Raw genomic sequence first — 10,598 nt, forward strand, 5'->3', positions numbered from 1 at the left:
TTCTCTACACAGCTCCAGCTGTGAGCGAATATGAAATGGTGAGTGCCCCTTTAAGTAGCACTTGGAAATCAACGTTGTTACTGTGTTCACTCCCAACCAGCAGGTCACTGTGAGGAGAGCATTAGATCATAAGACCATAATACCACAAGATTATTTCTAGTGGAAACTACCAAAATGCCACGCTTCCTCATTAATGGATTCCAGCAGCATTTCAAGTGGCAATCAGCTATTTAATAAGCCTCTGGATGGCTGTCCACATCCCTGATATAAACGGCTTTATAAAGATGGCCCCTTGTGCCAAATACAGGCTAAACCAGCATTTCAGCTCAAGACCCCATCTTGGCTACCTGGTTACTTCTTTAATTCCTAAAGTATTGAGTGATGATTTCCACCATGGATCCAACCGTATGCTTCCTAAACTATTTATTCCAATAAGAGATTTCACTTCTTAGTCATCTGTGTGTGACGGCAGAAGATGTCTGGTACCCTGAAGCTGAGCAAATATCAGCCAGAGATAAAGAGAAGAGTGGGAAAATATAGTAATCATGACTGCAGTGCTTAAATGGTTAATCAGGCATTCTAGTTAAAAAAAATGTTTAGCATGTTCTGTCCCAGTGTCAATATCAAATTACCAAATATCTCAAGCATGTGTATTGAGCAGGCTGCTGGAAGTACTGTGTAGGTGTGTCTATGCAAATACATTGGTCTCAGTCAGCATAAATGCAGAGGCTTCAGCGAGAGTTTAATCTGCGCTGTTTGAGGCAAGATGGCAACCAAACTGGGTGAGTCTGAGTTTCTATGTGTTCTCCTAAACAAAAGTATTCTGAAAATTGAGTTTATTTTGTTTCCAGTTTTCTCCTTTCCCAAGATGCTGACTCTTGTGGGCTGCATTTCTGCAGGTCCCAGTGCTCCTCAGTATCTCACCCCAAGGGGACATGTTCCCTGTGTCAGTCTATATAATGAATGACAACAGATCATTTGAGTGTACAGTGCATCAGTCAACACCAATCATATCCTCACCAACATCCCCATGATCCATGACCACGACCATCTGGAAGGACAAGGGCAGCAGACAAATGGGAATATCATTAGCTGGAAGTTCCCCTCCAAGCCACACACCATCCTGACTTGGAAATATATCACCTTTCCTTCACTGTACTGGGTGAAAATCCTGGAGCTCCCTCCCTAACAGCACTGTGGGTGTACCTACACCACATTGACTGCAGGGGTTCAAGAAGGCAGCTCACCACCACCCTCTCAAGGGCAACCAGCGATGGGCAATAAATGCTGCCAGCGATGCCCACATCCCATGAATGAAAAATAAAATAAAAAAATGTGCAAGCACATTGTAGCATAGCAATCAGAAAAAAGGAACCTAGATGACATTAAGTGCTGTAAATAGGTCCAAATGTCACTGGGTTAGAAAGTCCAGAATCAGCTGTCCCTGTACTTGTGATCTAACTGGTAAGTAAATGTAAATGTCAATGAGGACAGATTCAGGAAGGACTTAGGTGCCCACAATGAATAACCTATTGAACTCACTCTCCAAGCTCAGATATAAAGGATGACAATTAGGGCAAGATAATAGAAGGTGACAGGTGCTTGTGAGTGTATAACACCTTCAGGAGAGCAGCAAGGGAGGCGGGACGTGGCAGAAATAAGGGACCTTCACCCAAACTGTTAAAGGATGAGAGCAGGGAAATTGCTACCACTGTATCTGACCAGCCTTCTCTGCTGCTCAGAATGAAACTGCCTGAGGCCAATGAAAGCTGTTCGATACGAGCATAATGAGCAGACCACATCTTTGTGTTTAAAATTTAAATTTAAGATTTTTTCAGCAAAAAAGGAGAATTTATTTAATCTAACCGACATATTTAATTTAGCATGTTATTCTATAAACCAATTCCTTAAACTCCATACTCTCTCAAGCTGTCTGACGTGTACTTCACTATCTCACTCCACTCTTTCTGCCTGACTCTCCTCCTTTCTTTCTGACATGCAATATTTCTTTCTCTCTCTCCTGGCCTCAATATTTACTGAGGCAGGAGTTTGAAGCAGAGGGAGGAGTTATTGTTGGAAACCTGGAAGGGCAGGTTTCCTCAAACGCTGTGGAGTTTTAGCTCCAGGGCTTGTTTAACTTTGTTCCTCCAGGTTTCCTGCTCAAATGCCAGCCTGGCTGACAGGCAAAGGACTGCAGCTGCCAAGCAGGTACGTGTATCGGTGATATATAGGCAGAGATTGAAGGGAATGGGGAGGGAACAGATCAACGGTGGGAGCGGAGAAGGAGACTCTGGGAGGAGATCGTCATTTGTAAGGTGTGGGGCGGGGGGGTGGTGGGGATCATAGGTGGGAGAGATCATGGGAGAACCAGAGAGATCTTAGGGGGAGTGGAAAGATCACCTTAGACTAGAGGGACATGGGAGGAGAAGATAGTGGAGGAGGTCTGGTTTGGGGAGATGGTAGAAATTGGGTAGGAGTCGGTTTACAGGCTAGCTTAGGAACATTAGAAATAGGAATGGACCAATATGGCCCCTCAAACCCTCTCCCCCACCTCCCTCCTCTGCTATTCAATAAGATCATGGCTGATCAGATCTTGATCTCAACTTCACTTTCCTGCCTGTTCGCCATAACCTTTGACGCCCTTATAATTCAAGAAACTGTTTATCTCAGCCTTGAATATATTCAATGACTCAGCCTCCACAGCTCTCTGGGTACAGAATTCCAAAGATTCACAACTCTGAGAGAAGAAATTCCTCTTCATCTTTGTCTTAAAAGCGTGATCAGTCCTTTAGCAACCCCCCGGAAACCAGCCCATAATTCTCCATATAAATAAAATTTTCCTTTTCTATTCTTCCTACTTCACATTTTCCTACAGTAAATTCCATTCACCAAAATTTTTGACCACTCACTTAATCTATCCTTTGGAGACTCTTTGCGCTAAATCCTCCAATGCCAACCGTGGTGAATGTTGAGATATTCACTGTTGCTGCACACTGGGTTCCTCTGGAAGTCCTGACCTGTGCACCGATGCAGTAAATGCCCAGACTGTCAAAGGCTTGGGCCTTCTTTGTGATACTTACCTGGACACTTATCCTAATATTGTCCCACTGTTAATTTCTGATATAGTTCAGTGACTATCTGCAGAGCCCACCCCACCACACCACCTGCACGCATCCCCCTCCCCACTACACATACCCAACCACCCCGCCAAACCCCAATCTGACTATCCATCCACCTAACTAGGCTGCAAGGACAAAAAACGTTATGGCCCTAATTATGCGATATTGACAGGGGTGGGTTTTCTGAGCAGGGATGCAAGTTTTCTATCTGGAAACCCAGAAGACCAGGTTTCCCCGCATGCTGCCAAGCCTGGAAGCCACAATGTGAATATTCTTTTGTCAGGAATCCCTGCTCAGAAGTTAGGATGATTGATGGGCGAATACGAACACACAAGTGGACATATGAATTAGGAACAGGATTAGTCCTTTCGGCCACTCAAGTCTTCTCCGCCATTTGATAAGATCATGGCTGATCTGATTGTGGCCTCAATTGTACTTTCCTGTTACTCTATATCCTATTACTCCCATATCAATCAAGAATCTATCTTACACTGTCTTAATTTAAACATTGCAGTGAGACAGGGAGCCCTCCAGAGCAAGCCACAGTTGCAGGTATGGAGTCTGCAGCTGCTCATGGGAGTTTTGGGGGAGGTCGATCTCATCATTTGGAATGCTGTCTCATTATTTGTAATGCTGTTTGTTTTGTAAATCTCAGGTTGTGTTTTGACTGCAATCATTTTTCTTGCATTGGGTGCTGTAAAATGTGAAGAGGAAATTGCTAACATGCATATGTTAGATAACGAAGAAAGGTTCACCCGAGCTCTCACACCAACACCTGGATATGGTTAGTATTTGAGGTCAATATTTTCCCTTATGATCTCTGGTAAGAGTTAATCACCAAACTTGGCTGGCTTGATCCAAAAAGTAGTTGTGAGAATAGAGTCAGGCTCCATCCCTCTCCCTGGCAACAGCCTGAGGTTAACCCAGTTTGTTTGCAATATTAGTGTCACTTTTGACCCCAATATGAGATTCTGACCTCATATTCATGCCATCACTGAGACCATCTATTTCCACCTCAGTAACACTGCCTGACTTGGCCCTTGTCTCAGCTCATCTGCTGCGCAAATTCTTAGTCACAGTGTTACCCCTAGACTTGACAATAACAACGGACTCATGCTGGTCTATCCTCCATAAACTTGAGTTCATCCAAAACTCTGCTGCCCGTGTCTTAATTAATACCAAGTCTTGATGTTAAAATTCTCATCAATATTCCTCTAAGTCTGGCCTTGAGCATCCCCAATTTTAATCGCCCCACCATTGGCTGCCGTGTCTCCAGTTGCCTAGGCCCCAAGCTCTGGAATTCCCTCCCTACACTTCTTTGCCCCTCTACATCGCTTTCCTCCTTTAAGACATTCCTTAAGTCCCATCTCTTTGGCCAAGTTTTTGGTCATCTGTCCCGAAATCTCCTTAAGTGGCTCAGTGTCATACATTATTTTATAATGCTTCTGTGAAGAACTTTGGGACATTTCATTACGTTAAAGGAAATATATGAGTATAAGTTGTTGGTGTTGTTGAATAGATCAGAAACACATTGCTAATAGCTTTACTACTGCAAGGCATTAGAATTACACCACAGGATAACATCGTAGGAAAACAACACAATTGAAATCCCTGCCCTCCACTATTAGCCAAGATATAACCCTTGCATTTTAAATAGGCTAATACCTCCATTAAAATAGTGAATAAAGACTTTCAAACAAATGCAAAAAGATTTTCTACTTAATTATCCAACATTTCAAAGTTGACTCTTCAAAAGACATTACCAGATGACAGTGACTCTTTGAAGGCTGCACTGCCATGTGTATTACACTAAATAGCTGCAGCTGCCATACATGCCAACGAATGCTGCAGTGCTGGTGTCTCATACTAAATGGAGCAGAAGAAATTAGAGAGATAGACCATCACTAGCAAATGTCAATATCTTTCTCAAATGGTTGAAAATTACAGTGACTATAGCAGAATCTCGAGTACTTAGGCTCCCTCCAGTTCTCTTTGAAATAAAGGACAAGAACAGGAATGCACTGCACCCAAAAAGATCACTGCTGTTCACATAGAGTGATCCCAACATTCAGAAAATTGGATCCTATCCTTTAACTTTTATACACTCAATCACTCACCAAAAGCTGTTAATCGATCACACAATAAGAGAGAGAGGAGGGATCATTGAAATGTTCTCCAAATTGAGGAATGTGACAGTGAGTTTCCCTTGGATGAAGGAATAGAGTTGGTTATCCAAGTTTGCAAATGGCCCTAAGCTATGTGAAACAGATTGCAGCCACTGTGAAAGATCCCTGGAACTTGAAAAAAACATCAACCATAGTGAAACCCTTGGCCAGAGGTGGGTTTGTGAATATGAAACCATGACGTTCCCCATTGGTGATGCACAAATTGGGTCCTAGTCCTTCAGTGAAATCGTTCACTGGCACCCATCTCCCTACTGAGGTCCAAACTAATACTGGCAGCCCCTTCCCCTTTAATTAAATAGGCTGCAGATTGTTGCTGAGGTAGACTCTCCCTTTCTACTTTCACCTCTCCTCCCTTGGTCACCTCCTACATGCTCTTGCCCTCTCCTTTCCATTTCAACTCAGCTTTCTTCTCATTTTCCCCATTCCATACTCCTTTCTGCCCATTCCTTTGCTCAGCAGTCCTTTCACCTCACCATTCTGTGTTATTCCTCTCTCCTGTTCTATCCTCCTTATCCCCGTCCCGCATCTCCCCATTCTTTCCCCAATCCCTGTTCTTCTCTCCTGTCTTGGTTCCAGCCAACTGCTCACCCTATCCCCTTTACTTTTCCCCATCCCTCATTCCCTTAATTCTGCCCTCATTTCCCCTTCTACAGTTTTCCTACCCTTCATGTGCTACCTGTCTCCCTCCACCCTGATCCTGTCCCTCTTTCTGTACACCCATCCTCTTCATTTACCATTCCTCTCCCCACCCCATTTTTCTTCCTCTTTCTCCCTTCCTTGGTCATCTTTCCCTTTCCCTTCCACCTCTTAGTCTGTCCCCATTCTTCCTCCTTTTCTCCCACACTTTGTCTTTCTCACCCTCCCCAACAGCAACACCCCCATCCCGACCCACAGCTTTGCCTTTTCTTCCTCCTTACCTTGTCCCAGTCATCTCCAGTCTCGCACTTCCTTCCATTCCTCTGCATTCTCCTCCTCATCATCTTCCCACAACCCTCTCTCCTTTCAGCAGCAAATCAATAAAACAATCTTACATATTGCAGGTTATCCTAAGGATTGCAGTGGTGTCAGTGGTAAAAGCGGACTTCATGTTATCAAACCTAAAGGATCTCCCCCACTTGTTGTGTATTGCGACATGAGTACAGACGGTGGTGGATGGACCATGATTCAAAGGAACAATCGGATTACAGAAATTAACTGGGCAGAATACTGGACAGCCTACAAGTATGGTTTTGGCAATATCCTTCGGGATCACTGGCTGGGAAATGAATATATATACAAGATCATAAGGCAGGGAAATTACAAAATAAAGTTCTTGCTGAGGGATAGGTACAATAAACCGCGTTTTGCTAATTATGACTCATTCGCTATCGGAAATGAAGCAAGTGGTTACAGATTGAGCTTAGGTCGATACTCAGGAAATGCAGGCAATGCTATGGTAGGAAATCAGAACACCGTTGTACATGATAATATGAAGTTTTCAACATTGGACCGAGACCAGGATAGGTCATCGTCGAACTGTGCAAAATCTTGCAGGGGCGGCTTCTGGTTTAATAAATGTTACAGGGTTAACCTGAATGTAAAGACATCAATCTACTGGTATGGCTTGTGCAATGGCAACTGCAAGTCTTCTCAGATTCTGATCAAGCCTGACAATGTGTGTAAGCGGTATAATTAACACAAGTGACATAGAACTGATGAGTTCCAGGTGATCCTTCATCCTGACGAATGGAAAGAAGTCCTGAGTGCCTTATACAGGCATGGCTCTCAACTCTATGTCTGTGCATCACTCTGGCCCACCTCGGTGCTCTCCGTTTGAAAATTATTTCTGACCTGTCTTCAAAACAAGAAAGCAAAATATTTGGGGTAGATTTTTCTTGTATTGGGATTTATCTATATTCTCTTTTGGGGAGCTGAATTTCTGTGTGAAATGCCTGATTTAGAATGAAGTGAAATCAAACCTGTGAACTGACAGCTAGCTGTAACTACAATTGCTCAAAAAATCAGAAATCATCACAAACAAAACAAACTCGAAGGCCACTCTCAGGTTTCTACCAGTTTGGATCTTTGTTATAAATGTAAATCTGTAATTTCTCAAAACTATCTTCAAATGTTTTGACACATTCAATGAGCAGTGTAATTTTGTGATGGTTGTTTGACCATGTTCATTTTTGTCACCATAAATACCAGCTGTGGGCAGGAATAAGACCCAGGATTGAAAATCAGATAATGTGTGAAAATGTAGAGCTACAAGTCTGACTATTTACAGAAATTGGTGTTTCATTCTGTATTTAATACTGATTAAAATGCTTATGGTTACAATAAAATTGACTTCAATATCCGCTGATAAATTGAGTGTAATTTCCGCAGGACTTGGGTACACGGATTAACTAGTTAAAACTAGTTAAAACCATTCAGTAAAAGAGTGCTCCTTTCTTTTGACATTATATGGACAATCCCATTCAAAGAAGGTACTGAATAGCTGATGAGAAAACTGGAAACAAATCACGTTCAGAGACAGCCTTGGGATTTTTGTGATCCTAAGTGGGATTAGACATGCGATGTCCCAGGTGAACACTGACCAATTCCATTCTGTCACACACATTATTCTCATGCAACCCAATATACAACACCACACCAAATACTGGACATATGCTCATCGCCTAATGGGAAAATAGTAGAAAAGATGCTGGAGATATAATCAACATCTCACAGTTTGCAATGCACTGCTAAATAAGGGAGGTCACTGAGGTTCTCTCAAAGAGACACAGCTTTCTCTCATTCCCTCTTCCCAGAGACAAGCATGCAAAACAAGCACCAGAGTTTGCAGATTGCAGGCTTTTCTATAGTGTGGGGTACCACTGACTGCATGCACAATGCATGCACCCTGTATCATTAACTGGAAGGGATTCTATTCCCTCAATGTGCAGCTGGTGAGTGTCCATAGACATTGCATCATGCCCGTTACACTGAATTCACAGTTCCTCCATTTTGTGATAGTCCTCTGTGCCAGTTGCATTTGAAGCACCACAACAAGTCAAATCCCAGCTACTGAATGACAAGGGTTACCCCTGATGATAAGGCCATGATTCTGGTCCAGAATCCACACACAAATATAATGAAACTTCCCTCACTCGTGTCCTGGAAATTTACACCATGTACAAAAGAAGTGGGAATCTTGCATTCGAGCTTCTGTTCCTCTTTTCCCATGCACTTTCACCCCAAAAATCGGTGCACATTGGCATAAGGACACAAAGTGACCGTTGAACTCTGGACTGCACTGAGATATCATTTGTTCGTATCTCACAGGTCAACCAAGAAACAAGCCTTACTATTTCAATACAATTCTTTTCTATTTTTCTATATGACTTCTTGTGGATTGATTTTAATTTTATTTTTTACATTGCTGCTACTCAGCATCCTAATCCATCCTTTTTGCTTACCCACATTATCTCTTCTATAAATAAACTTGCTCTTATAGCCTGCACCAATTAGTATCTTTTTTCCCCAGATTTCAAAACACATGTGTGGGCAGGTTGTCCCAGGTGCACCACATATCATGAATCAAGGTTGTTAAACTTGGGTACATAGCCCAAATATGTGATAGAAACTTTGCTGGTTTCCTTCATAGCAGACTTAGCCTGTTAATGAACATTACTTTTACTGTGACTACAAGACAGAAACATCTGAAAAAGCTACAAGTCTTTCAAGGAGCCTTGTCCTTATCCTGCAGGTTGATTTGAGTAGGAACAGATTTGGCCCGAGAGAAAGAAGTTGGTCTTGATTTTCCTTGATCTGAATTACTTCCCTCCCACTCATTTTGGGGTAAATTTGGTGCAATAAACAGAGTAAGATATGTACTTTTTCCCAGCACAAAAAAATTGCACATTTTTCTCTGCAAATGCCACCATTCCTTTAAGGCCCAACTGGGTGCCAATTCTACCTTTAAATGGGGTCAAGAGTAACTCCTTCATCTCATTTCCTTCCACTTGCATCTCAAACCATTACAACTGCTATATCAGTTATCCTGAGGCAGACACCATGTTAAAGGAGGCTGTTTCAATTGCTGCTATTGAAGGTTGGCGTTTCTTTGCCTGCATGGTGATATTTTAGGCATTAAGTCTGTACTTTTGCAGCTATCTTTACTCAGTTCTACTCAAAGCACCTTATTCATGGATTTTTCAATGGAAATATGATTACTTTGATGTTATGTGGAGGAGAGAAAAAGGCATGGAACAGACAAGTTTAGAAACTCAGAATCATGCTCTCTGGAAGAATCATGTTCCTAGAAGCTCTTTCAATTTCTTTGACCGTCAGCGCCTCAAAGGTGTCTGCTCATCCTGAGAACCTTAGAGCAATGCGCTGTGGATACATGTAGTAGACTTCTCCCATTTGTCTTTATGCGCAGAAACACACTCCACTGCTTCCACAGGAAATCAATGTTTCCAATTCATGGGCCCTTTGAAGCTTGAGCATTGAAGTAACGGGTCCACTGGCACTCCAGCTGAGGGAAGTTGTTTCTCCCCGCTTGTGGAGGAAAACTCTCTCCTTACACTCACCTTGCTCACTCATCCACAACAACTCCTCTGACCAATTCCTCACTAGTGGGCGTTGCTGTGCTGATCCTTGGCAAGGTAGAATGCTAGGACAGAGTTGGTGAGGACATGACAGCAACTTTGAAGCTGGAAGTGTTTGGCCAGTAATTGGAGTGGTTGGCCTCTTGACGTGAAAGACAGGAAAGTTTGTTTAGTTAAGTAAACAGGGACATTTCCCCTTGAATAAACAGCAGGTGATTGTAAGGGCATCATAATTCTTCAAGGTAGGCAATGAAGCTGAAACTACATTGGAGTATTTTCAAACTGTACCAACTGTCTCTTGTCAGCACACCTCCAACAAGTCAACAAATGCAAAGTGAACTGGGAGAATGAACTGATTGAAAGAGATGTGCAAGTTTTTGGAGAGATGACCCTTTGCAGAGCTGGTTTTCCCTGACACCCAGAACCGAGAGAAAGTTTCTTTAAAAATTCTTTCACAGGATAGGAGTATCGCTGCAAGTCTAGCATCCCGAATTGTCCTGGAGGTGAGTCACCTTCTTCAACCACTGTACTCCATGTGGTGTAGGTAGACCTACAGTCTTTTTTAGTAGGAACCTCTAGGATTTTGACCTAATGATGATGAAGGAATGCTGATATATTTGATGATTGCGACTTGGAGGGGAACTTGGAGGCGGATGTGTTTCCATTCACCTGTTGCCCTTGTTTGTACAGGCAACAGAAGTCACAAGTTTGGAAGATAC

At 42.7% G+C, this 10,598-nt stretch overlaps 1 protein-coding gene across 1 annotated transcript; it reads left to right on the plus strand.

The window, feature by feature from the left end:
• The first annotated feature begins 681 nt into the window (after positions 1 to 681).
• LOC144684579 (fibrinogen-like protein 1-like protein) lies at positions 682 to 7,644 on the plus strand. Its single transcript, XM_078548536.1, has 3 exons — positions 682 to 782; positions 3,775 to 3,903; positions 6,346 to 7,644. The coding sequence occupies exons 1-3, from the start codon at positions 767 to 769 to the stop codon at positions 6,978 to 6,980; spliced, it is 780 nt and encodes a 259-aa protein (XP_078404662.1). The 5' UTR covers positions 682 to 766; the 3' UTR covers positions 6,981 to 7,644.
• Positions 7,645 to 10,598: the final 2,954 nt, after the last annotated feature.

The sequence above is a fragment of the Cetorhinus maximus genome, chromosome 9 (assembly GCF_964194155.1).
Source record: "Cetorhinus maximus chromosome 9, sCetMax3.hap1.1, whole genome shotgun sequence".
Lineage (NCBI taxonomy): Eukaryota > Metazoa > Chordata > Chondrichthyes > Lamniformes > Cetorhinidae > Cetorhinus > Cetorhinus maximus.

Bases quoted from the DNA above. Each gene is read 5' to 3' on its own strand.
- LOC144684579 (XM_078548536.1), top strand. The intron at 3,904-6,345 runs GTTAGTATTTGA...TACATATTGCAG, and splicing joins CACACCAACACCTGGATATG to GTTATCCTAAGGATTGCAGT.